The sequence below is a fragment of the Scophthalmus maximus genome, chromosome 3 (genome assembly GCF_022379125.1).
Source record: "Scophthalmus maximus strain ysfricsl-2021 chromosome 3, ASM2237912v1, whole genome shotgun sequence".
In the NCBI taxonomy this organism is placed as follows: Eukaryota; Metazoa; Chordata; class Actinopteri; order Pleuronectiformes; family Scophthalmidae; genus Scophthalmus; species Scophthalmus maximus.
The window spans coordinates 4,300,193-4,328,184 of record NC_061517.1 but is presented as its reverse complement, the minus strand read 5'-3'; the positions used below and the strand labels follow the sequence as shown (position 1 = coordinate 4,328,184).

Genomic DNA, 27,992 nt, shown 5'->3' with positions numbered 1-27,992 from the left:
CATTCTCTCAAAGCCCTCCAACTCCAGCATCCACAGGGAAGAGGAGGAGGAGGAGGAGGAGGAGGAGGAGAGGATAAATGCAGTTTGGTAACCACATGTTGCTGTGCCGAGATTGAAAGTGCTGCAGTAGGTTCCAGCCTCTCCTTGTCTTTGCGTTTTGTCTTTGGCCGCTGCATCTGTAGTTCCCTGCCACCTGTGGAAGCTCTCCTATTCCCTCTACGCCACAAAGAGACACAGAGAGAGAGAGGTCTGAGAGGAGGAGGAGGAGGACGAGGAGGAGGATTTCTTCCATGATAAGTGGACTTCTGACAGGGAGAGAGAGCCTTGCCGCACATCCAGTGGACACAAATGAAAGGTAAGACCGGAGATCCACCGTGATTCGCGTCTGTATTCATTCATGTGTGTGTGTGTGTGTGTGTGTGTGTGTGTGTGTGCAGACGTTGTGTGCTTCAACAGGTGGTTGCCACAGCGTCTCTGTTTCTTTGACACTGATGAGAGCAGAAGAGTGTGGCGCCCGCTGATGTTGAGTGTTGATGGTTTTGCTGGTCTCTTTAGTTAAACCCCCCCCCCCAAAAAAAACAACACAACCTCCGGAGGGAGGCAGGGGGATTCATGTGACGGATCCATCCTGGTGAAGAAGCACCGTGGGACTGTCAAGTTCAACACTAATTACTGTCAACTGAAAGACCGTGAAGGGAAGGATGATTTATGAAAAAACAACAACTGCCAAGCTCATTGAAATGTGGTTGGTTTTTTCCCCCTATCTTATCTAGAATGTGAATGCAAATCCCCTTTTTTTTTTTACACATGTAATACATCTTTAATTTCACACCAATCAGTCTTGTTTATCAGTGCTAAGTGTCTGTTTGCATCACTCACGTTGTCACCTCTCTTCTTTTTTTTTCACTGACAGCGGTGGGATATTTTTTCAGTCCAGTCGTGCATGATTCCCCCCCCCCACCTCCCCCCCTATTTTATAAGTCTTTGTTTATTCAAATGTGATAGGGGGTTTTGACTCCCAACAATATGTGGTGGACAGGACACAAGGGGGCACTGTTGAGACAAAATAGTCTCCCACTGCATCTGCATGACCTTTTCCTCCAGATAAATGACCATGTGGTGCCTAAAACCCCAGTTTGACCATTAGGGAGACTGATCGGATTTTGATATTGATCACGACGGACTCCCGAGGCAGCCGGACTGTCAGTGTGACAGGTGTGTCTGTGGGGACCGGTTGGAAATTGAATATTGTGAAATATGAACTGAATGTTATTTGATCTTTTTTTTTTAAATCGCCTGGTGTTTTTCAATTTCCGTCAGTCACAGTCGAGGCACACACACTTCCCACTGGTCAGTCCACCGGCGAGCAGGCAGCGGCGTCTCTATGGAAATTGCCTTCGTCATAACACTTCCTATCAAGCCTGTGCCGGGGCTCTGTTTATATGCAGCAGACACAGACCTTTGACAGCACATAAGCAAAAAAGCTCGCTGGCGGAGGAGACGACATTAGAGATGGAGCACAGCACCCCTGGCAACAGATCGTTCTATTGTATTAACGCTCTTTTTCCACACAAAGCATTTTCAACACATTTTTTTGATTTTAACCATGTGTTTTTTTCCCCTCACATGGCGTCAGATTGTGTTTCATTGTTGTGACCTGTGTCTCAAATGTCACCCTCTCCCACATCATATCGGAGAAGACTGGAAAAGCTTTCATGTCGTTTATGGGGTCTGTGATGAGACACTGAACGTGCGTCTGTTGTTTACAAAAGTGATTAAAAAAAGAGATTTGCTGTTAACGATCCACAAAGCGTTCAATATTTAACTAATAGCTAAGTGCCTATAAAATCAAGTGAGTGCTGTATAATGTGCGAGCGCTGGAATAAGGGGCCGACATTGTGGCGTAATTTAAAACGAAGCTTCCTCTTTTAAAGGAGACATATTCTGCTCATATTCATGGTTCATAATTTTAATCTGGGGTTATTATTTGAACAGGTTTACATGTTCTAATGTTCAGTAAACACATCAGTTTCCTCAGACTGTCCATTCCCTGCAGCTCCTCTCTCCAGCCTCTGTCTGAAACACCCGGTTTTAGCTCCTGTCTCTTTAAGGCCCCTCCCTCCCTCCCGATGTTGCGAAGTCTGCTCTGATTGGCCAGCTGGCTCCACTCTGTCGTGATTGATCACCCGCTTCAAGCGCATGTAGGAAGTTCTCTCGCTTTGTTGGTGGCGCGTCAGACTAGCTGCTAGACATGCCTTATGCACTTAATTCATTTAATTTCACTTTGTAAAATGACGATGTCGCCATATTCAGGAAGTATCGTCTGGACTACTGACGAGGCGTTTCAGGAGCTTCAGGAGAAGAGTTTCCTGTCAAGGAGATGAGCTCGCTTTACCATAGGCTTTTTAACTTTGCAGAACTTTTAAATACACAAAAACTATATAGCACACTAGGCGAAAGGGAAAAACTGGAAAAAGCATAATATATCTCCTTTAAGCTACCGGGGCGTGTTGGCTGAGAGGTGAGAGGGTGGTGACATCAAAGTCTTGCCACTCAGCATCCATCTTGGCAACACCCCCCGGCAGTTATTTTGTGCCTAACAAGACCAGGCTCCCATCTAAATGAATTGGGAGAGAGCCATTTGGTCAAATAAAACTGTATGAAATTATCAGTCAAAGATAAGAGATTAAGATTTGAGATTGAACGTGCCACAGGAGCCTTCATAACACGACAACGTGACTGTCGGAAGAAGTGACCTACGAAAGAAAAAGTGTCATAATGAAAAGTGAAATTATTTGAATGAAAATTTGAATAAAAATGAACAAGGCTATTGCTGCACAATTACTGATATAATGCACTGCATTATATCCAATAAAACTTGAAAATGTATAACATTTCCAATTATGTCATTATTTATTTCCATTATAAATATGTTATTTTATAATGTCTTTTTCAACTGATTTGATATCTAACATTTTTCAGTTCCGCACTCTGCTGGTGACAGCTTTTGCATTTGGCTCGAAGTGTCCTTTACCTGATGAAGGTATGTTTCTTTTTTTCCCACGTGGCGACAAACCAGATTCCTAAAACCAGCACCATGCCTGGACTCATTAACAAGGAGAACCGGAGCGCGCTGCCCCTCAGTGTCTCTGACATCACTTCCTGTGTCAGGGGTTACACTCTGGCCCTGACGGCCTCCATGACCTATGAGAACATCGAGGACCACGCCATCGAGGGTGAGTGTGTGTACTACAGTAGTAGTCGATCGATTCGAGCCCATCAGATGCTCTGAAACGCTCTTGTCAAACTGATTATTATTGACTGAATGCGTAATGTGCTTGTTTGCCGTCTCTGGTTCATGCAACATTTTCTGTTTTGGTTTTTTTGTTGTTTTTTCTTCCCCTCGTGCTGCTTTTCAGGGATCTTCATTTATCCTCTGGAGGAAAATTCCATTGTCGTGGGGTTCGAGGCGATGATATCCAGTCAAATCATAACATTGCAAATCAAAGACAAGGCAAAAATTGAGGACTGTTATCTGGATTGCTGCAACACATCTAATGGAGCCCTCCAGAGTGGCAGCGGTGAGATTGATCCATCATTATAATTTTTGATATATTTGTTTTGTTGGCCCTCAACTTTACTGTTTTCGTTCACTTACTGCTTTCAGCAGTCTATCTATCTATCTATCTATATATCTATCCATCCAACAATCCATCCACCCTCTATCTATCTATCTATCTATACATATAAATATTTGTATATCTATTTATCTACTGTATCTATCCATCTATCTATCTATCTATCTATACATTTGTCTACATATATATGTATTTGTATATCTATTTATCTATCTATCCATCTATCCATCCATCCATCTATCTATCTATCTATCTACCTATATACCTATACATATATATATATATATATATATATATATATTTGTATATCTATCTATCTTTCTATCTGGTGGAGGATTAATCAGATAAGTACTTTATTCATCGCAAGGGACATTCATCTAACAAGTGGAACCATGACGGCTGAATGTGTAAATAGGAAATTGTTTGCTAACAGGTTTGTCGGATTAAAATATACTGTGTGATAATATGTCACTTGTTGCAATTCCCCCCCAAATCCTTTAGTGCAGGTTTGAAGTGGCACTTGACTGATTTTACACTTTGAGTCCCACTGTGAAGCTGTGTGATGTCTTCTGCGGTTCTGGAGGGAACTTGCACAGACTGAATTCTTTCTCTAGTGGTTTCTGTGATTAACGTCATCTTTCATTAGACTCGTGACAGCAAAATATTTACTGTAAGCCTCAACCAAAAGCCTTCATCGTGAGGTCTAAAAAGCATTTGCCCAGTAGCCAGACCTTGAGTGACACATGCGCAGAATTTATGGGTCTAAATAGATGTCAGAGTTAGATAGAATTGTGATTTCGATAATTACATTGTGGTATCGCAGCCTATTTCACAAAGAAATGCAAATACCCTCTGTAGATTAACCCTTTGAAAGACAGCAGTGGTAACACTAGTCTAGAATTAGGAAGGACCTAGCTCACCAATCTAGCCTGGTGTTGCAGGACACATAGTGTTGGACGAGGATCTGGAGAGGACGGTGTTGGTGGTTAACCTTGGGATCATCCCTCCCATGGAGACGGTCCACATACTGGTCAGTACCTCCTCGGAGCTCTCCACCCTGCCCAGCGGGGGCATCCGGGTGTCGTCGCCACCGGCGTGTACACCTCGGGTACAAAGGACCATCAACGAGGAGCAGGGGCTGTCCCCAAACTTCTCCAGGCCGTAAGGAAAAACATTGTTGTTTCATATGTTCGATTAAGATGGCTCAGTTTGTAATGGAGTCATGCTCTGCCACTTCTCAGGCCTCACGACCAACCTCCCAGCTCTCCTCAGCAGTGGCTGACGTCAATGCTGGAGGAGGAGGCCATCAACTCCATGGACTACAAGTTCAACTTCCAGCTGGAGATCCGCGCTCCTTATCTCCTGGCAGGTCAGAGGACGAATCGTTTTTTCTGAGGGGCAAATCCGCCCCCGGCAACTGAGGATTACTGATTTTTTGCGAGTGTGTGTGTATTGGCATCAAGCTCTGCAGGTCAGTGCTCTCACATTGTAATTGTGATGGATCCCACAGCCAAGTGAAGAAAAACAGCTGATTCTGAACTAAAGTGGGTTTTGGTAACGGAAGGTTTGGCTTTTTCGATGTTTGACATTTTCTTTTGCGTGTCTGTACAGGAGATAGCTTAGCATAAAGACCCCATGTGTAACCTCTGTCAAGGCTTTAAAGCCCCAGTGTGTAATTTTCGTAATTTTCTGGCGGCATCTGGCGGTAAAGCTGCAAACCGCAACCAACTGAGCTCCCGACAGGGGACACTTTACGGTGGCACACCGCTGATTCAATTTCCGGTTTCCGGCAGCGCTAAAAATTCAACACGAATGCCACGTATTCTGGAACCGTATTCAACAAGACGTAGCAAACATGGAGACTCACACGGAGGTCGGGTCCACCTCATGGAACTATATTCAACTCATTCAGAGTTGACGGAAAAACATCTGTTCTTTGTTGCAGGTGATTATACATATATGACCATATAGTTATGGACAATATATTAAATTTTTATGAATAAGTTATTCTAAATATTACACACTGTAGCTTTAATATATATGTAATATTTCATATATATTTTCAAAAAGTGCCATATAAATAAAGTTTTTTATAATTATTATTATTATCATCTTGCACTATTCCTCTACTCTAAACTTGGTGATTTGAGCACCAGAGCATTTTTTTTTTTTTACATAATTATACATAATTACAGATTTTCCCTGTTTATTCTTCATGTTTTCTCAAACTGCGACAGCACTTGTGACAGCAGTACAATTATCTGCCGTTTCAAGGTTATTTCCGCGGCACCTGCTGGTTTGTTATCAGTTATTATCGCTGGGGGCGAAGCCGCCAGGTGGTCTGATGTGCTGCGTGGTTTCTGCTCTGCTCTGCGTAGGCGTCGAGAGCCCCTCTCATGCCATCCGCGCTGACGCCGACCCTCTGGCCCGCTCCGCCACCAGCGTCGTCATCACCCTGGCGGACAAATACACGTACGACTGTCCCGTCAGCATCCTCATTTACCCCAGCGGTAGGTGGACGGCTTCGAATCTCCCCCACAGCACGGTCATCATGTAATTAAAGGGAGGAAAAAAAATCTTCTTCCCCCAATTTCAAGCTCTGCTGAGCTTCTCTTGTAGCAATTTTTCTGTGGAACTTCTAATCAGATCAGTGGCGAGATGATTCACTGCCTCACATCCTGTGTATGAGGAGGAGAAGAAAAAAAAAAAGGTCCTCCTGTTATTAATGTATGACCGGTGGAGTCTGACTCCTTTGTGTGGGCGCACAGTGTCAGATCTTGTGCTCCTGTGCCTCGCCGCTGCCTTGACCTATGCGGCCTCGCGAGGGCCAGTCGTCTCCCAGCGGTCGGATTGAGCCTCGGCTTCACAGGGCTCTTATGAAAGGCGCTGTTTTCACAAACAGACCCGCAGCAAGTGCTGAGGGATTTAATTCAGCTCAGGTCAGACTGGGGCTGCGGTTTCCATCAGCACACGGATGCTACAAGAGAGATGGAGGGCACGGCTGCATCACAGGCATGTGTGTGTTTGGGAACAAGCAGAACTAAATGAAAGGGGGAAAAAAAGGCAGAAGTATATTTTATCATCGGCTTGGCTGCAAACTCACTGTCCAATTTAATTGAAGACTCCTAAAGACATTTATTATAAAATTGTGTTTATTATTATTTCATGGTCTGACTGTCCAAAGTATCCAAATCAATAGAGGTGACGCGTTATTTACCTATAGGGCATGAATTTATTGACCTTAAAATCTATTTTATGGTAGTACTCTCCAGCAGCAATATTAATAATCTCCAATAATCTGTAATTAATCATGAAACAAAGCCTGGACCATGAAAAAACAGCAGATGGATCGGTATTAACAACCTTGAACAACCTTGTCTTTAGCTTTTTCCATTTTAGCTAAAGTTAAAGTAAAAAAAACATCCCTCAACTATTGTTACTGCTCTCACAAGAGACTAGGAATCACATTGAGGACCACGGGAGGTCAAATTTGAGATTACATTTTTTTATTATCATATAATATTATTATTTTATGTATCCGGTATTTTAACCTGGAAGGTCCCATTGAGATGCAACGTCTCTACTGCCAGGGAGTCTTGGTCAAGATGGGCAGGCAAAAAAAAGTTTCATATATGAAAAAAACAAGTAGAATCCAGTGACCCAAAGAGCTGTTTCATGCTCATACACTGGCATGAACATACTGACAATTTTGTCTTTACCTCGCAGCAGAACACGAGCTTCAGAAAGCAGATGGATGAATGTATGGCTGCATGAACAAATTAAAAAAATATATTTGATTTGAATTTGAATTAAAGACTTTTTAATCTATAGTAGCCTATTTCAATAAAAAATTGAATCAATGATTTTTTTCAGATGTATTTTTATTCCCACAAGCCTCTGAGCCCAGTTAGTTTTTCTTCAGACGCAGCTGCGATTCAGCATCTTAACGTTCAAATCATCTCTTTATTTCCACTTCAACATGGGGATAATTCTGCTCCACAGATTACCGCCGCGCTCTGCTGCTACCTGGTGTCACGTTCAGCCTTTTATCCATCTGCTTCACGATCTGCGACCCGCAATGTGATTCAGTTCTAATGTTTTTGTTTTTGCCCAACTGTGTCACTTTCAGAGCCTCATCTGCCACATGTGCTCGTCGAGAACGGCGACATGACACAGGAGGAGTACGACGAGTATCTCCACGGCCGCAGTGACTTCATCAAGGCCACGAAGAAGGACTCCAGCAACGAGAGGAAAGTGAGTGTGTCACCGACATCAGCGCCGTTTCCGCTTTAGAGCAGCTCAGTTCAGTTCAACCTGCGGTGACTGAGTACTGAGGACCAAGAAAGACAAATGTTGTTTCATTTCTCATTCAAATTACTACTTGAATTACTATTTATTTATTTTTACAGTTTAATGTGACCTTACCCCAGAAAACTGCCTAATTATACAGATAAGAGCTGGAAACTGGAGGTGAATATTAAATGTGTGTATATTATATCCATCTTTATGGATATTTTCAGCTTTACTGTCCTCCATTTTAATTAGTTTGATAAAGAAAATGATCTTTATTTTGATCGCTTACAGTTCATGGGAATGGTATTTTTGTTTCATATCTTTGTTACACCGAAGGCAGCAATTTGGGACCAGTTTTTTTTGTTACCCTCCATTTATCCATATAATTTGAATATTAATTATGCCAAATTTGCTGTTAGAAGTTCCTGTTTCCAATGCACCATACTAACTAAAAGAAAACTAAAGAACTAAAGAAAACCTACAAAAGTGATAAATCCAAGGCGAGTTCTGTAGTTGTGAGTTCCTGTTCTTGCTGTGATTTCTAAATGTTTTTGGAGATTTATTTTATTCGGGGATAATGACATTCTTGTAAAGTACAAGTCAAACTGAACAGTCAGCGTTCTCAGATATGGATTTGATATAAGACTCATTCAGACACAAAGTGCTGTGATCGAGGCACTGAGGCACAAATGTGGAAACTGCCCCGATGTGCCACGCAAATGATCACAACCCGCCGAAATCAATATTTACAAGGCCAGTTACGAGAGTTGTGTGCTCCCATTCACATTTCGGCTGCGATGAGGTCGTTAATTGACCAGCAGACCTAAACAGAAGAGCGAGAGAGAGAGAGAGAGAGAGAGCGATAGACAGAGAGAGAGATAGAGAGCACTTAGCCATAAAAAACATGTTTCTATGGAAACACTCCAAAGGCGCACCACACTCTGCCTGGAATTTCCCGCACATCTACAAGAATTGATATGCTCCGTCTGTCGCCCCGATTGCTTGTCTCTTTTGTGTCGTTTCTCTCCTTCTCTTCTTTAAGTGATAAATTAAAGCCTTCACAAATCCACAGTGAGTCCCCCTGTTGTCTCATGGGGTCGAGTCCCCTATCCGTCACGCCTTTCTCCTTTGGCAGGTGGACGTCATTCACAGGCGCCTCCACAAGGACATCCTGCACAACCCCGTGGTCATGTTGAACTTTTGTCCCAACCTCAAGTCCATCAGCTCGGACCTGAGGCAGGTGCACGGCGAATTCATCTTCCTCATCGACCGCAGCGGCAGCATGAGCGGGGTCAACATCAACCGCGTGAAGGTATCTTTGACCTCAGCGCGGCGCCGAGGATTTGCGCCGAGGCACACGCTGATTCACGTACACATTGTAATAGATAAATCACACGATAACACCAAGTTTAAAGATGGGTTTTTTTTTGGAAAATGTTATATGCAAATTGTACTGTTGAAAGTTTTAAAAGAGAGAAAATAAATAGGTAGGCGAGTATGATGCGACAGGGGAGGCTTTATGTCTTGGCTCGTAGCCACGGCGCATACTCAGCCTGGGTTGATTAAAGACGCGGCTAGCCAACTGTGTGAAGGGCACGTTCATCAGAACATTGACCCGACAAAATCCGTCACCATCCACCAGACACATCCCCCAGTTGCTATTAGACGTCGGTGTTTATTCCCAACCTACGTTCAAGGTTGACATTTAATATGTCTGCAAGTCACCGGTCTGCTTGTGCACTGACCCTGTGATGTGATGTGATGTGGATGTTCACTTGCGACTCAGGCTTTCATTGGATGTGTCTGGATACTGCAGACGCCGGGGGCTGAACGCCAGGGACGAACGAGCCTGATGGCTTCACCGCTGATCGTTCGACGGATCCCTCAGGAAGAATTCTATTCTCGATTGTCTGTCCGATGCGCTCTCAGTGCGCTTCATCTAAATATGTATAGGGGTTGTTGTTCTCCTAGAAACGGCTGCAGAAGAGAGGCTGATGGATGTGATGAGACTGTATAATGTCACTCTCTCCTCCTCCCTGACGGAATCTGCCCTGCGGCCCTTGTATTGCAGTGGAGATGATCAAATACTCCAACAGGACATTAGGCACCTAATGAGCTGCAGAGATTTGCCTTTACTTCCCTGTAATAGTTTCAGTTCTAACAGCCTCTGCTCTCTCTCTCTCTTTCTCTCTCTCTCCCTCCCTCCCTCAGGATGCCATGGTGGTGATTCTCAAGAGCCTGGTGCCCGGCTGCCTTTTCAACATCATAGGCTTCGGCTCCACTTTCAAATCACTGTTCACGACCAGCCAGAACTACGAGGAGGTAAAGAGGCACACAACGTGACACGTGACACATTCGCTTTAGTCGTCGTCAGTCGTGCAACTCTTTGGCAAGGCTTTGAAAGCGGTTGCGCAATGTCGTCGTTGGCTCGGAAAAGACGCTCTCCAAAGTTTGAAATTTAAAAAAAAACAAACCCTGATGAGCGGTATGGTTTGAAAGAATTTGAGATTTGGGAGAAAGAGTTTCTGATGAAAGATGCCACAGTAACGATTTTGAGCCTTGACCAATACTTGTAATGGTGGAGAATTTATTCAGATCCAATACTTTTGGCAAAAGTACCAATACAACAAAATATTACTCTATTATAACCCCAATGAACATGCCTTCATCCAAAATCAGTACAGTGAAAGTACTTCTGAGTCGGATCTCTGGGGGTTGTGAGATGATCAAGAGCGAAGAAAAAAATTAACTAAATCATAAACATATATTGTCTCGCCCAATGTCAGCTTGGATTGGCTCCAGCCCCCCCGCGACCCTCAAGTGGATAAAGCGGTAGACGATGAATGAACTGAATGAATAAACATATATTGTGTACAAAGATTAAGTTTATCCAGGAAACGGTTTAATCGATACCGACACCATCTCTTTGTTTCACTTCCAGATTAAACTGCTCCAGTCGAAGCATTCAAACTATATTCAGTTCTTTGATAGAAAGTGAAATAGTTCAAGAAATTCACATCCAAAGTGTTCATTCGGGTCTTACGCATCAAATACTGACTTTGGCACAAATCTTCTCGGTATTGTTATTAAGGGCTGCGACTGATGAATATTTTAAATAAATTCATTACAACTTCCCAAATCCAAAGATATATCGACTCCACAGTGATCGCAATCAGTTGCTCATTAAGTTTCTGCCAAACTATGAATCTAAGTAACTGTCGCAGGTCTACTGGTATCTGTGTAATCCTGCGTGTGCATGAGTGTATGGAGCATTTGGCGGGGGAGTAACTGGGTTTCTGTTCTTCTCCTCGGCACCGCCATGAACCCAGGAGGCGCTGGCTGTGGCCTGCGAGTATGTCCGGAAGGTCAGAGCCGACATGGGGGGCACCAACGTCTTGGCGCCGCTCAACTGGATCCTGAGGCAGCCCGTGTCCAGCGGACACCCGCGCCTGCTGTTCCTGCTCACCGACGGCGCCGTCGGCAACACGGGCAAAGTTGTCGAGCTGGTCCGCAGACACGCGCGCTACGTCAGGTCGAGACTCACCCGTCACCGCGCGCGTCAGGCACTGAGCTGAACGTTAGGATAAAGGGACTTAAAAATAATAATACACAAACGCTCACGTGACTCGTGTGATGCTGAATGGTGGTTTTTCATGTACATGAGTAGATACATGGGGTAACTGATTCGATTAGTTAAGTGTAATCCTATTGGGAACCACTGCACAGCACAGGACAAATCACTGTATGTTGTGCCATTACTTTCCTCTTTTGTTTACGCACAATATGCAAAAAATTAAAAATTAAAAAAAAGCAAAAGCAGAGCTCACAGAAAACACAAGTTACGCGTCCAGGGATTGTCGGGGATCTAAATGCAACAGCTTGTTCATGGAGCCCCTAATCCTTTCAAAAGGGAAACCACGCAGCGTACGCCGTGTCAGGCTCAAACATTCCGTGTCACTTCAAGGAACCTGCCGACGCTTGTGCCGGCTCCACGTTAGCTCCAAACAAACACCGCGGGATCAGGAGGCCGCCAGCTGAGAGTGAGCGCCGCAGATCCGCAACACGCGGGCAGAATCATTCCCCCTCTGCCGCTCGCATCGACGTCCCACGCTGTGAATCCCTCTCCTGAGTCACTCTGGAAATAATTGACTTTTGTTACACCCCCCTCTTTTTAATGGATGCCCCCCCCACCCTCAGATGATTGCATTAGGTCCACAGAGCTTGACCAATTTGTCAACACTTCCCGGGGTCATTATCGCACTATGCTCACAAATCAGCGCAGCCGGTCGCAGACAACATCGAGCAAGGACGAGTCTCCGTTCTACAAAACAAAACCACGTTGGGTGTTTGACTATGTCGAGAGTGACATGTCCGTAGTTTGATCTGCCGGCTCTTCGACCGCACTGAAAAAGTGCAAAGAGACGCGGCCGGGTGCAATGAAATCAGCCGGCTCGCATCCCTCGGTGAGGGGACGGAATGAAAATGGTCAAATAAAGCGTCTCCCAAACAGCAGCAGGCATGTCTCAACTTTCCGCGGTGAACGATAAATTCCTTTATTTTTTCCACAAGCTACCACTTATGGTGGCCCCTGCAGTGCAAACCACAACAGCAACTCACGCAACACGACGGCAACTCGCCACAACACGACGGCAACTCGCCACAACACGACGGCAACTCGCGCAACACGACGGCAACTCACGCAACACGACGGCAACTCGCACAACACGACGGTGATTTGCTGTCGCGTTGTGTGAGTTGCTGTTGTGCTTTGCACTGCAGGGGCCGCCGTAACCATTTGACTCATGTTCAATGTGTCTGTGCAGATGTTTCACGTTCGGCATAGGGCAGAACGCTTGCAGGAGGCTGGTGCAGGGCCTGGCGACCGTCTCCAAAGGGACGGCGGAGTTCCTGGCCGAGGGGGAGAGGCCGCAACCCAAGGTACCCGCGTGCAGCTCGGTCCATCGCTCCTAACGACAGCGAGCTATTCTGAGGGGGCCACTGAGGAGCGAGAGAGAGATTAGGCAGTGTCCTCCTCTGACACCAATCAGGGAAACAATATCTCAGAGATGCCGCTCATTTTCACGTGCCGGTCAAGACGGAAGCTGTGTTTTTCCTCCGCAGATGATAAAGTCCCTGAAGAAAACCATGTCCCCGGTGCTCAGTGACATTTCCATTGAATGGCTCTTCCCCGAGACCAAAGAGGTGCTGCTGTCGCCGGTGGGCAACACCTTCTTGTTTCCAGGGGACCGGCTGATTGGCTACAGCGTGGTCTGCGACACCACCCGTTACCACGCCAACCCCAAATCTGTAAGTGGGAGACACTTGTTGGAAAGCAAGGATTTGTGTGTGTCGTGAATATTTCTGCACAAGGAACCTTTTCATGTTTTGCTTTGATCTTGCGACTTCACTTTCCTGCTGCCTCCGATAATGTGTTTGAAGTAAAAAAAAAAACCCAAAGAGAGACGAGTTCCAACTGAACCTCATTAATCCAACCGTGTTAATGGGGGCGCCATCGATGCACTCCACCTACTCTAAAATCTCCGCAGGATAAGAGGAGGCGGTACAGCATGATGCGCTCGACAGAGTCGGCCAGCTCCGTGTTCTACCACTCCCAAGAGGAGGACCCGGTGAGGACGAGCGCCGACGGCCAGGGCTCCTACAGGGAGGCGCCGCCGGGCCCGCCGTACGACTCCTGCCAGGACTCCGTGACGGACGGCAGCCCCGTCACCACAGAGCGAGACAGCGCGGGTACGAGCGCACAGCGCCTATGCGCCGGTTGTTCCGCTGTTCGGTCTCAATGTGTGTGTTCCACTAGTTCCAAAGTCTGTGTGTGACCTAAACCTTTGAAGCTGTTCTCAGACACGAACTGATTGTCTGAGTCGGACGCGTTCACACTATTGGGTGGCGCCCGGGTGGGGCAGCAGGAGGCGGGGCATGAAGACAATTCTGCTGCGGGTTGTTGTTGTTGTTGTTGTTGTTGTTGTTGTTGTTGTTGATGTGGTTGTTGTTGTCCCGCTGTATTCTCACATGCTGGCAGGGGGAAAAAAAAACTCCCGAGTGACGTTCGCGGCCATCGGCGTTCTCGCACGCAGCCCCTCCCGGAGAAGTTCGGGAAAGTGTCCGGACTCCAGCTCATGTCTGAGAGCAGCTTATGACGCTCGGAGCGCGACGACTGCCAGTGCAGGTCAGCTTAAGCAGGTGCAACGCAGACGCAGATATATGAGGCCACGTTCCGTTGCCAAGTATCAGCTCCTTGAGTGGATTCATAGGCCGTGGATGAAGGTGGACGACGCGTCTCCACTTCCTCCGATTGAACGAACATTTTCAAGCCCAAAAAAATATCCCGGGTACCGTTGCTTCCTACCCCGCACTTCTTTGAAGTAACTGTAATGCAATGGGGCCAGTCTGAATGCGGAGTGGCACCACGATATCGAGTCAGTCTCAGCTGTCAATCATGACGTTCTCTTCCTCCTTTTTCCCTAATGTCAGCCGGGACTGTCTTCAGCCCCCCACGACCCCCAGAGCGCGAGCGGTATTGCCAGTGGTTGAATGGATGGAATATAGTTTGAACGGTTTCCTTTTTATCCTTGAAAAACCAAAACGTCAGGGTTGGACAAGGCGTCACCAAGAAGGCGGGCGTACAGCACCAACCAGATCACGGACTACGACCCGGCGAAGAAGGTCTTCACTCCCAGCGACCCCAGCTCTGTGGTGGCCAAGAATCCCCTGAGGAGAGCCAAGGTCCAGGAGCTGATCGGTCAGATGAGTCCCGAGCACGAGGCGCAGTGGAAGAGCGACTACCAGGTGCGGCCCCTCGCTCTGAGGAGGGACAACCACGTTACCGCTAATGAGATGATGGGATCTGGTCTAGATTCTAAATTGGGTCAGCAGTTATCTCTGATTCAATTTGGTCATTTAGATCTCAAGCTTCCGTACTGAGATTTCTGGAATAGAAATAATAATGCACGTGATGTATCTGGTGCGGTTATGAAGGCGGAGAAATTATATTTGTAGTCAGACTGTGCTGACAAAATTAAACAGACACCCGACCCTTGTCTGTACTGGTGAATAACCAAGAACTGGCTAATGTGCCCCCCTCGGTAATGAAGGGCAGAATCTATGAATCATAATTATAGTTTTGAATATTTCTCAGGTCGCTTCCCTAATATAATTACACAGAATTGGCCGCGCTGTGAAGAAATGATACCTTCTCTTCGTGAAAACACAGCTGAGGATTCTGTGCTCTGGTGCCATGCTCGACTGATCCAAGTGTCATCACCATGAGTAAATAGTGACTCTTTTTTTTTTTTTACGCGAATTAAAGAAATATAAATTAAAATATTTTTGAAATAAAAACTAGATTACTGCCTTGTGGTTGTGGGCCTCTGTCAGCCAGTCATACTCGGTCCCTGACGGTCCAATGACGCTGAATAAAGGCAAAACACGTGTTTCTGCAAAAATATTATGATGTCATACTAATATATATAAATAATGTAAAATATAAAATAACAGTGACCTCAACCTTCGAGCACCAAAACCCGATGAGTTCACGCTCGAGTCCGAGCGAACGTTATTGCCTGATTTGATTTGAAGAAGTCCTTCAAAGCATCAGTAGATAAACGCTGCGATAGGACCAGCGTATCATAAAAACTTTCATTTGCTTTTCAGCCACAGTTGGCAAGCCTGTGCGCCGCGTCCTCCAGAGGACGTCCCGCCAGCTGCCACAGGCCGCCGCTCGTGCAGCAGGAGTCGCCTCTGCAGCAGGAAGCCGACGCAGAGCCTCATTCCCATCCCCAGTCCCTGGACAACCCCCCGCCCAGCAGCAGCAGCAGCAGCAGCAGCAGCGGCGGCGGCGGCGGCGGCGGCGGGTTTGTTCTGCCAGCAGCTCACAACTCAGCTGGGGAGGACGGATCCAGATCCTCCACTGACAGCCCATCTGTCGGCAGCGTCGGAGACGCAGGTGAGGGCACAGGCCACGCTGTCAAAACGGGCACAGAATTCACTGAATATATTCTGAATATAATCTCAAAGCAACACAATATTTTAAAGGTGTTTGATGTCAAATCATGTTAAAAAATTTTTTTACTAGATTTGAATGGTTTTGTTTGCATATCATCTCATGTAATACCTTTTAGGTATCTGATGTACTCATTATATAATCACATCCCCGCCCAAATAACAGCCAGTGTCGTCCACAGCATTACAAAATATGACTTAAACACAGTTTAATGACGAAAATAATAATCTACTCGGTCTTTCGCATCAAGAGGATAAGAGTAAGTTAGTCCTTAGTAATAATAATAATAATCACTATTATTATTATCACTGATCACCTGGGGTTAGGGTTATGATAATAAATATATTACTATAATCATTGTTATAATAATATATATTTTTATAGCATAGTTCAAAACAGCTGTCACAAAACGTGCTTCACAGAAAACGACAAATAAAAAGTAGAATACAAAGCATCAAAGATGACAAGCAAAATTATGAAATAATACAACATCATTCGAACTGTACACAGTTAAAAGAAGAAGGATCAAAGAGACATGAGTAATAATCAAAAAGGCAGTCTGAGTTCCTCAGGAAAACTAGTATTGCACGGAGTCCAGATGCATTCATTCTCGTTTGTCCCTTTGAGATTTGTATTTAATATGAATTAATGGATTCACTTCAGGAAATGTCTCTGATCCATCTTTTGAGGTTAGTCGGAGACGGTTGCTTCCACAATTAGGGAGATAAATGTTGCGACGCCTCTAATACCTGGCACACAAGTGCTTTGTTCTTTGAGATGTATTTGTGAAAGCCTTAAATATGATACTATACTAATAATATACTATACCAGAATGTGACAGCACGGTACAGGGGAAACGTGGCCCTACATCAGAATACATGTCTGCCTGTCGAGTCATTAGGGGAAACCTCCCGACCGTCATTACTTGGTGCAGGTCAATTTCTCCCCTGCAGCCCGAACATCGTCAGAGTGAGAGCTTATTACAGATATCATGTTCTGCGTAGCCGATATGGAACCTCTACTGAGAGGAGAACATGAAATAATATCATCGAACACGCTGTGGTTTGGCGAATCTGGAAACAAGGCAATGGTTTTTCTAGATAAAAATACCTGATCAGGAGATATCAGGGGAAAAAACAGATTTGTGTGAATTGAATGCTTCGTTAAAAATTAGTCAAATCTGCCACCGACCGATTTAAATTTTTTTTTATACCAAATTAAGAGAAGGTGAGAGGTCGTTGATTCTCAAGATGAGGAAATCAAAATGTTCCCTGAATCATGAGCAGATCTTGTCAATTATTCAACACATCTAGTCTCTTGTTTTGGAGATTGTTGGCTTCGGGATTGATCTAAAAAAAAAACACGGTTGCGTATAATTATGCAGAAGATAAGATGCACAAAACTGTTCCGTGCGCTCCGTGCTCCGCTAAATTGACCGGCGGCCTGGCTGAATAGCTTCGTATCTAATGGAGTGGTATTGATCCCTGTCGCTGAACTGTCACAGAGAGATTGGAATAATTCCCCGAATGTTGAGCTATTCCTTTGAAACGATGCGACGTGAAAACCATTTTCAATCGGAATCTGCTTTGGAAGTCACAAAAGGGAAAACTGAGGCCATGCAATGGCCAGTGTTTGAATTTAAGAGCCAGGACCTTCACAATGGATTTATTCAGTCAGATTAAAGTGACACACGTCCTAAATCTAAAACGAGAAAGAGAGGCTGCACTTGGCAGATGAAGCACAGGAGGAGTTTCATCAAGGACAGGAAATGTTTCTCTTTGATATTTAGGGACTAAACAACAAAAACTCAAATCTCTCCAGGAGACGAATAGCAGCCAGAGGTCTTTGGAAACACAGTTGAACGCAAGGGAGCAGGATCGGCTGGATCCAAAAGTACGGTGCGATCGATAAAATCCGAATCCAGGAATCCATAAAAACCTTTGCCCCTGTGATGTTTCAGACGGCTACGGACACCAGCTGTGTCAAGCGGAAACGCCGCAGGAGGCGCCCGCGTCGGTCCCGGGTGCTGCCCACCAGCAGCAGCAGCAGCAGCAGCACCAAGGCGACTGCAAGGCGGTGGTGTCCGGGCTGCTGTGTGGGAAACCCATGAGGTGGGAGGTGGCCTTCGACATCGCGCCGTACCTGAGCGGACGCGAGCGCGAGGAGAAGGTCCACGAGGAGCTGTGGAACGAGACCTTCCACCACCTGGCCGGACACTCCATCATACACGACTTTGAGCACATGGCGGACAAGGAGTACGAGATCGAGCACGGTACGCGCTCAAGTGTTGATGAGATTGTACAGACAGAGCAGGAGTCGGCCTACTGACATGTTCACTTGTATATTCACCTGGGGCGGCACGGTGGCGTAGTGGTCGGCACTTTCGCCCTCACAGCAGGAAGGTTCTGGGTTCGAATCCCGGTTCAAACCAAGCAGGGCCTTTCTGTGTGGAGTTTGCATGTTCTCCTACGTGTATGCGTGGGTTCTCTCCGGGTTCTCCGGCTTCCTCCCACAGTCCAGAGACATGCAGAATGGGGTTAGGTTCATTGGAGACTCTGAATTGACCCCCCCCCCCCCACCGCAACCCTTAAATGGATAAAGCGGTAGATGATGGATCTCTCATGTGCTTATTTGACATAGGGGTTGACATTTTACAAACTTCTTTTTAAGAGTTATATGATATTTCTACACTCTCTTAAGCTCATTATGTGACAAACTGTATTTTGTTTTGTGACATTCTGTATTTTGTTTGTTTAATTGGTACAACAATGTGTTTTTACGCGGTTTTCCCCCCTTTTTCCACTCGTTATGCTAAGTGTCCCAGCTGCTGGCTGGGACACCAAAGTGACAGTGGTGTTTATCTTCACGTTTAAATTTTTGGCAAGAAAGCGAAGCTGCCTTTGTCGTCGGACATGCTTTGCATGTGTTATGTATGCATTGGAATAGTGTTATCAAACGTGATGTAATGCAGCTTTTTGTAAAAGTATGCAATCCTAATCATGAATATTTCCTTATGTTTATCGTAATCCACAGGCTCGGGCAGGAAGTACCAGCTTTACGCCATTCACACCAGCAAAGCCTGCAATATCCTGAGCAAGTACACGGCGTTTGTTCCCATCGACCTGGACACTAATGAGTATTTACCGACGTGTATTGAATATATAAACCCCGGTGAGTCATATGGATTTAACCCTTCGCTTTTACGATTTGCCTCGCAGCTGGACGTGGACTAAGCCGTGATTTCTGGTTCGGTCTAAAGAAGCCGTGATCTTAGAAAAGTTGAATTGTCTTTTTCCTCAGGCGAAGGTCTGAAGAAGGGCTCACACTCCGGCTCTCGCTCGGGGAGCAGGAAGAACAGAGGCTACTCCATCGGACTGGGTCGCTCGCAGTCCGGCGGCATGTCGCAGGAGGCTGAAGAAGCCCTGCTGCCCAACAGTACGCTGTAGTTTGTGTTTCCATTTTTATCTCATGTTGTCAATCAATCAATCAATCAATCAATCCCAAAGGGTTAAACAACAGATGGAGCTTCAATTTATTTTTGAACTCCAACTATTATTAGTACCACAGTCGACACAGATAAGATAAGAGCCACAAAGAAAGGTTGACCGGATGTTTTTCCAAGAATGAAGCAGTATGGCATAGGAGATTTTTATGTTTATGTTTATAAATAAAATGAATGAATCAAACTTTATTCATATAACGACTTTCCAAACAAATCAGACGCAACTCAAAGTGCTTCACAGGAGACGTAGGACGTTAATCATGAATAAAGGACTCGGCTTTAAAGACCATAATGCACCACGACCATCAATCATTGAAAAGACAACCATAAAAGAAGATCAGATGAATAAAAACAGCAAAAAATAATAAATATGTCCTCATTTGAAATTTGAAAAAAAGGGTTGCAAACAGACAACACTGGGAAGCTGCGTGATATTGGACCACGTCAAAGAAGCTTGTTCGCTGCTGTTCTATAAAAATATCTCCAACTTCAGTAAAAGGGCAAAGGCTTTTAAATTGGTTTTCAGTGGTGGCATAGCAACAGGAGGCGAAAAAGCCCAGCGCACTGCTCGAACATGTGCTTGGCACTGCCAGTTTTTTTTTTATTTTTTAAAAAGGACAGTGAGCAGATGCAGAGGATCAGTATATGCTCATAGTTTTATCAAAAACAATGTCCATTTAGGTTCTGAGAAGAAAATGAAATAAATGTCATCGTTGTCCCAGGTGGCGAGGATGGCGTCTCCCCCTGCAGCACTCCCTCCTCCTCTGGCTGGGAGAGATGCAGCTTCGCGGAGGGTAAGTGCAGCACATCAGCCGACGTGAACTGTCTGGTTGTCGCCTCGCCGTCTCCTCCGCAACAGTGTTGTGTTGCCCCGAATGTGAAACATGAGCCCGTTGACATTTGGGTCCCTCTCTCTTCTTGTAAGTGATGATGCTGGAGGGGGGGGGGGGGGGGGGGGGGGAATCGACACAATTTTTGCGGCTTCTATCGACAAACGCTGCCTGGACCCTTTTAAAGAGAAAGCCACAAGTGCACAAACGCAGGAGTGTTTCAACCTGCAGAGGAGACACAGCCGGGCGGAATTATACCGTATGTCCTCCGCTGTGTTTGAGCCCTTTATGGCGCGAGACTCACGTCGGGAACAGAAAAACAGAGAGTTGAGACAGAGAATGGTTCTTCGTCTCGTCTAACTCTGCCTCTCTGCCCCCAAGTCTCCCAGAGGAGTCCGTCGGTGACCTCTGACCAATCGCAGAAATCGGTGGAGAGCCTTTTTTCTGCCAGGTGGGTGATCGGTGACCGGCTGGCAGCTTGCACGTTTATGCTGCAGCTGCGGTTCTATAAGAAAATTACTTTTGACTTCGAGAGAATGCTGCATAGATGCACATGGTGATTTACGGCCGTGTCCCCCGCTCCTCCGTAAGGTTGGCCCTCAGCAGGACTCGTCTCCTGACGCGAGCTGCCAAGGGCTTCATGTGTCGAACCTACAGCAAGTCGGGCGATTCGATTGGAGAAAGTGACAACGAGAACAAAGACTACATTCCTCTGGTAGGTGGCAGATCATTTGAGCAGACTGTAGATTTGTCCCGGGAGACGAAACGTGTCACAATCGCGGAAGTCAGTTTGAAGGCAAGAGAACAAACTGTCAAGACCGTGAACAATTTTTTCCTTCTGCACAGGTGTTGTTGCAGTTGGCTTGCGGCGCATTCCCCCTGGACACAGCTCTGTGCGACGCCATCAATGTGCCCATGGACAAGCTGAAGTGGACGTCCCCCTTCACCAGCCACCGCACCAGCCTGGGCCACTTGTCTCACTCCGGCAGCCGCCGCGCTGAGAGTGCCGGCGACGGGCACGGGTCACCGTGTGAGCCCGAAACATGTCAGCCACCAGCGGAGCAAACTGCGGGCGTCCACAGCCCTTGTCATGCGCCCAGGAGCGTCTGGACGGATGCTGCTCCCGCCTCATCAGGAAGTCCACCCTCGGCCGCCGAGCCCCCGGTCTCCCCACACTCCCACGGGGACAGCGGGCGGAGCTCCGGGTCCGGGGGCTCGGAAACGGCATCTCCCGGAGGCGTGCTAAAGAGGATGCTGAATCCGGAGAGCATGGTGTGGGCCACGGCCGTGGCCCTCGCCTGGCTGGAGCACAGCTCGGCCAGCTATTTCATAGAGTGGGAACTGGTCGCGGCCAAGGCGAGCATGTGGTTGAGCGCGCAGGACATCCCAGAGGGCCGAGATTTAGCCTCCGTCAAGGCCGCCGCCAACCAGCTCTTCATGATCCTCAGACACTGGGATGAAAACCTGCAACTGAACATGCTCTGTTACAACCCGAACAGTGTCTGAGGCCTGCGAGGCCAAGACTTAATACCGACCACCCGAGAGCACTCAATCCCACATGATACTATGCCAACTGAGGCTGTGCTATTCCCCATGCAGCAGTGTGTCCTCTGGAGTCCGATTTTTGCCGTTGCAAGTTGTGAACAATGTGTATTCTTCTTCTGTTCGTGTGCTGTTCCTCCAAACATATCACAGGCTCTGCAGAGGCACAATGTGCAAAGCTGTTACCTCGCCGGTGCCAAACACTGTAGCTGGGTCCCTGTTAGCACGGGACCTAATTAGAGTAATGCCACAGATTTGAGTTTCATGGCGAAGAATGTCCGTGTTGAATTAGTAGCATGCTGGACCACCAACCATCCACAAGCTCATGTTGTCATCATATTGATGTTTATTGGGAGAATGCTGCAAAAAAAAAGAAGAAGAAATGGTTGGAGAAAACTGCTCCGCTGATTGACGCATACTGTCTTTTTACAGCATCTTTACAGCATTTCTGTATTGATTGTATTGTGGAAAAAAAATGTATTTTTCTCATGGCTGTCACCATTACAGTGTTATGAATATATGCCATTTTGCAGTTTGATTATAGCAGAGACTGAAAAATATGCAAAATAGCTAAAGAAAAAGGTAAAAATACACATGTGGCTTATGTGGGAATCTATGAATGTGTATCCCACTGGCATGTTATGTATTATTTATGATACAATAGCTTAGATACAGTTTTTATTTTTTAATCTGAGTATACTTATCGGTTGCACCAGCTGTTAGCAGGTTCATAACTAGCGTAGCTACAAGCTAAGTTCAAGTGTTTACGACGTGAGTGGATTTATGCCTCGGAAATGTAAAAGTGGTCGCACCACACAAACTAGTTCTCACATCTGGTTAAGTCAAATTCATCCTTTGACCCCTTAAAGGGACAGTTCAGTGATTTTGAAGAGGGGCTGTATGAGTTACTTATGCATAGTTAATATGTTACCTCATGGAGATGGTGATCAGCGATGTCATTTAACGGAGTTTGGAGGAGAAGTGGAAGAAGCGCAAGTCTGAGTCCCACTGTTGCAGAGGGGACCACAGAAAAACGCATTTTTCGCCACATTTAAAAACGTTACCTGAAAAAAATATTGTGAAACTGTGTATATTATAGTGAAAAAATACGTCCTCCAGCGTAAAATTGAACGGGTATTTATTTTTTAGGTAAGGTTTTAAAATGTGGCGAAAAAGACGTTTTTCGCTGATCCTCTCTGCAACAGTGGGACTTACTCGCTGATCACCATCTCCATATTCCAACATATTCACTATGCGTAAGTAACTCATACGACCCCACTTCAAAATCACTGAACAGTCCCTTTAACCTGTTATTTTCATAAATTATGTTGCAGCTCATTATGCTACAGGCACCTACACATCTGATCGCTTTTGAATGAATGGCGCTAAAGAAGGTTTCTATAGCAACCAAGTTACACATCACTCACGTCTTCACTAGCTCAGACAACCCTCACGATTCCTCACAGTGATGCAACACAATTGAATCATGTGTTAATTAGACCTAAGAGTGATTTCTACTGAAAAACCCAAGTCATTGACAAACATCTGGTGCAACCTAATGTACAAGTATGGGCAGCGATCGACAGCCCTGCTCTGGGAATCGGAGAGAAACCGCCCCTGCTAGTTCAGTCATTGTCACAGCTCATTTACCGCAAGTGCCTAACCAAGGTTTTAAAGTCGGCAGAAAATGTAGATCTGTTCGCTGCAGTTTAGTCGGTGTGGATAGTGACTGGTTCTTTTTCTAAGATATACAGTGGGTACTCATTTTGGTTCTTAATCTTTTATTGATTCTTCTTGGTGGCCTATGTGTGTAGGCCTCTTTCAGTATTGTTTCTTCTTTTTCTTATTCCATCGGTGTTGCTTTACTCAGGTATTTAGTTTTAGTTTTAGTTTTTTTACTCAGGCTGAGTTGCATAAGTACTTCTGCATGAACGTGTGTTTATGTTATGATGTTTAAATGAATGAAAAGAGCCTGAAGTGCAGTATTTTGCTATCTGAAATTGAAAAAGACAAATAAGAATAGATGTCATATACTTGTATTTTTTGTGCTGTAATTTCAGTAGTAAGTGCAGCTGTAATTGTAGCATTACGTATTTTCTTATGTACCGGGTCAGTTGTATAGTGCAGTATCTTTCGATTCGCTGTGTGTGCCTTTATAAATGATTGTTGACTGTTTGAGGCTGTTGAAAGCTTCTGTAGTGTCTTTATATCTGTTGATGCATTGGCCAGCTCTGCAGGTGCATGAAATAAAATGACTCTGCAAACAAGGGTTCGGCTTCTTATTGTGCCATCAATAACAACAAGGGGTACCTCATGGATCGATGCTTGGACCCCTTTGTCTTTTTAATGTACATATCTCTCCCTTTGAGTGTTTATCCGCTCACGTCCTCTACCGTTATGCTACGCAGGTGATGCCCAGCTCGACCAATACCTTCTTCCAGATGACCCCACTGTCTCGGTGCAGATCTGGGCCCGTGTCACTGGTATCTGAAGCCACCTTAAACTTGATCTTTCTCAACGCGGGGTTGTAACTGTGAAATTTTGTAGTAATATACATTTATTTGAATGAAATTGACAGCACAATTTTTTCACAGCAAATCAGAATCTGGTCAACTTTGACACTTTAAATTATGAGTGGATGGTACCAATATGTTTTTGAATGGGCTACCTAACTCAATTCAAAACCTCAAAGTCATAAGAATTGCTCAAAAACCGTTCTCTTCTAGGAGTAGTTACCTAACTCGCCTCTCATGTTTATCGTGTTACTGCTTTTTAAGAAGTGAAAGAACATGCTGTATAATTACCTCCGGTGCGGTAGTTGATGCGATGTCAAGGTGGCATCGACTGCGCCGGTTGTTTTTTCCTCCCATGTGACGCAGCACACGCCTGGTTGACAAAGCCATGTCACAGCTCTCAGAGAGGGAGCTGATGGTGGAACACGCTGGAAACTCACAAAGTAAAAATGTCAGCTGATCTCATTACCGTGGCGCTAATAACCACCTTCACCTTTGCTCCTGAGATAAAACAAGGCTCAGGCAGCAAACAAAACATGCCTACTAATTTCCACAATACCTCACACAAACTCTTAAATCATATTCTGTTGCAAAGTTACAGACAATAAGGCAAAAATATCAATTTCAATCACAGTATATGCTCTTCGTGTCCTGTGCTTAATAAAGTATATGATGAGATCAATGCAAGTGAGAAGGTGCAGCAAAGGGCCTAGTTAGACGCATTTAAGCTTTTAATGAGGTTTTCATTTGGATTTACACTGATTTAGCTCCATTCATAAAACTCTCATCGTGGTTTTTTTTTTGTTTTTTTTGTAAACACAGGCCTATTGACAGTGTATCGTGAGTGACAATTATTCCGCAGGCAATTATTCTTTTACATCGCAGCTACTTAATCTCCTCTGGCTGCCGAACGGGGGCTGATGTCTGACACGACCCAGGCCACTATATCACAGCAGTTTAATGTGCACACAAATAGCTCGCAGGAACGACATAAGTAATTGCACCGTCTGGCTGAAAGATAGTCCAGAGGTAATTTACTGTAAGAACAGTGAATGAATGTTCTCTCAACTTTGGGGACGAGGAGTTAAGAGGATGATTAGCAGTTCCTATGGAAACCGTTGTTAGTGTGTGGGGTTTTTTTTTCCCCCAATGTGGTCCATCCGCAGTGTTGCAAGGAAAATGATCATAACATGAAGTGACATACATATCAACATCATTTGTCTACGAATGTAACAAATGAACTTGTTTTTCATTGACTCACGTTCGCTCTATCATGGCTTCGTCATCGTGTCAGATTAGGTACTGGAACATACAACGATCAGCCGCGACTTTAAAACTGGTAACTGATTTTTACTGTTGTGGCAGATTAGTGTATTTTATATCACAGCACTGATGGTTCAGAATGAACACGGTTGATCAGTGTAGAATTTTAATGTAGAAGAGGAAGAAGTAATACTTGATAATTAAAGATAGTGACAAGATGCCACGTGGAAAAACTGCCCCCATTGCGGCAGCAATAGTTAAGAAGAAGAGAAGTATGAATATGATGCAGAAGAGACGCACGTCATCATGTCAGTTACTGTTACATATGAATCATTTGCATCTGATGTCACTCGGTGGTAAAGGAACTGAAACATGCTGATGGAGCGGCTGCGTTTTTTTGTAGTTCATCTTTCGGAAAATGTGTAGTTTCACCACGACAGACGCACGTCAACAACATCCGCCGTCGCGTGCTGACGTAGTTTAGCGAAAGCTGTCACCGTCGCTGTCCTATGAGTCCTCCTTTACACCTTTCCTTGACCTCTTGACGTCTTCCAAGAATGACCTTTGCCCTCCGAGCGGCCTATAACGCGGCCAGGGTTATTCAAGTTACAGCGGCGATGGTGCCCTGGCAGAGTTGAACCATCTTCCCCAGCAAACGGAAGAAACTGACTGGATAAAGAGATCACTAAAACCAAACTGCATCTTATTTATTAAGAGACAATCAAAGAGTCGAGACCTTGTTTCTGAACAAGAAGCCACCGCGACTAATCGCAGCAGCGACGCCCCGCCTCGACGGCTAACACCGCTCTTCTTCGCCTGCTCTCCTGCCTCCGTCAACAGGATTCTTTCGCCCCTTGCGAGGTCGAGTGGCTTCCGTCGATTTCGGCCCTTTCCGTCTGCCAATCTCCGTCGCCGGGGGTGTGCGGCTACCAGGAGGCCGCTGTTCTCTTCCTTCCGCAGTTCCACTTCCACGAAAAAACTGCGCCCCGGTGGCCAAGAGAATAACGTGGTGAAAGCGGGACTTACAGGAGGATCGATATGAGCGCGGACTGGTGTCGTTTTTCCATCGCAATTACACTGTGCACCAGCTTTAACATCATAATGACAAGTTTAAAACCAAGGAGTCGTCTATTTCCACTTGAAATCAAATTGCTGCGCGGCAGAGGAGTGAACTCTGTTTTCAAATTAGAGCATTTGCCCGGATTCTTTACACACGCGTCTACAATTATACATCAATACGAAGATTCCTGTTTCCACGGCTGACGGAGCAGATTACACAGTGTTGCCATGTGCTGTTCCAGATCGGTGTCTTGTCTGGGGGGTTTTTGAGAAAAAAACACGCCTGACGTTACTCGTTTTGAGAGTCCTGAGGGTTCGCGGTGCACGGCAAACACCTCGCCTCCGTCATTAGGCCTGTGCACGGCTCTCATCCTGCACAGGCCTCTTAAGTAGAGAATAATAAGGGTGAGCGTCTTTGATGGTTCGCTCACTGTCGGACCAGCGACGGATCCCGCTGCTCAATTGAAGGGGTTTCCATGGCGTTGGACCAGAGCTGCCGCTTTCATGTTTTGCAGCACAATGAGAGCGAGTGATTCGCTAATGAGCGACTAGTGGCGGAGCGAGTGACGTCCTTCACGAGCGCCAACTTGAGGCATCGCCGCCCTCATTCTAGCCACACTTTTAAAAAAAATAATAAGAATATTAAAAGTCAGAGTGTAGGCTGGTAAACATTGAAAGATTTGAAAGCTGATTCTCCATCATCCTCATAAAGTGACACAAACATAGGTACAACTTTCTGTTCAGACCATTTATGCACACTTTAACTTTAGAACCCGCCCCACACTCAATATAGTAACACATAATCCATCATACTTATTTTGTTATTTATCCTCATTTTATTTGCCATTTGTTTTTTTCTTTTTTGTTTGTCTGTTTGCTTGTTTATTTATTAATGTTTTTTGCATCTTATGTCTTACTGTCAGTGTTGCAGCCCACCCTATGTGTTTCTCACCAAACCCGTAAATGTGTCTTGTCTCACTTGTTGTATGACAACTAATTGCATAGATAGATAGATGGACAGATAGATAGATCTATAGATAGATAGATAGAACTATAGATGGAAAGATAGATAGAACTATAGATAGATAGATAGATAGATAGCTGCAGGATCCAAACCCATCATTATTACTATTATTATTATTACTATAATTATTATTATTATTATTAATAACATCATTGCATTTATAAGTGTCAGTTTTCCCTAATTATAAGTATCAGTCTGGTGGAGATTAAAGCAACTGTTATACAAATAGATCGAGAGATAGATAGATCTATAGATAGATAGATAGATGGAAAGATAGTTAGATCTATAGATAGATAGAAAGATATATATAT

General features: G+C 45.2%; 1 protein-coding gene and 1 long non-coding RNA gene across 3 annotated transcripts; one reads left to right on the top strand and one right to left on the bottom strand.

Annotated features, from left to right (window-relative positions):
* Window positions 1–96: 96 nt before the first annotated feature.
* Window positions 97–21,786, top strand: vwa5b1 (von Willebrand factor A domain containing 5B1). Its single transcript, XM_047331177.1, has 22 exons — window positions 97–355; window positions 3,080–3,236; window positions 3,420–3,581; window positions 4,580–4,799; window positions 4,880–5,007; window positions 6,017–6,148; window positions 7,768–7,892; window positions 9,067–9,243; window positions 10,143–10,253; window positions 11,261–11,463; window positions 12,755–12,869; window positions 13,053–13,238; window positions 13,478–13,679; window positions 14,539–14,735; window positions 15,600–15,891; window positions 17,909–18,220; window positions 18,982–19,119; window positions 19,249–19,383; window positions 20,173–20,244; window positions 20,662–20,731; window positions 20,872–20,995; window positions 21,127–21,786. Exons 2-22 carry the CDS (start codon window positions 3,098–3,100, stop codon window positions 21,784–21,786), a joined length of 3,900 nt encoding a protein of 1,299 aa, XP_047187133.1. The 5' UTR covers window positions 97–355; window positions 3,080–3,097.
* LOC118317184 lies at window positions 19,457–27,776 on the bottom strand. Of its 2 annotated transcripts, XR_004795362.2 has the most exons (3): window positions 24,627–27,776; window positions 24,254–24,353; window positions 19,457–22,182 (listed from the first exon to the last, which is right to left on the bottom strand). It is a non-coding gene; the product is annotated as an uncharacterized LOC118317184 (long non-coding RNA). The 2 variants fall into 2 exon arrangements; XR_004795363.2 differs by lacking the exon at window positions 24,254–24,353.
* Between the last annotated feature and the right edge of the window lie 216 nt (window positions 27,777–27,992).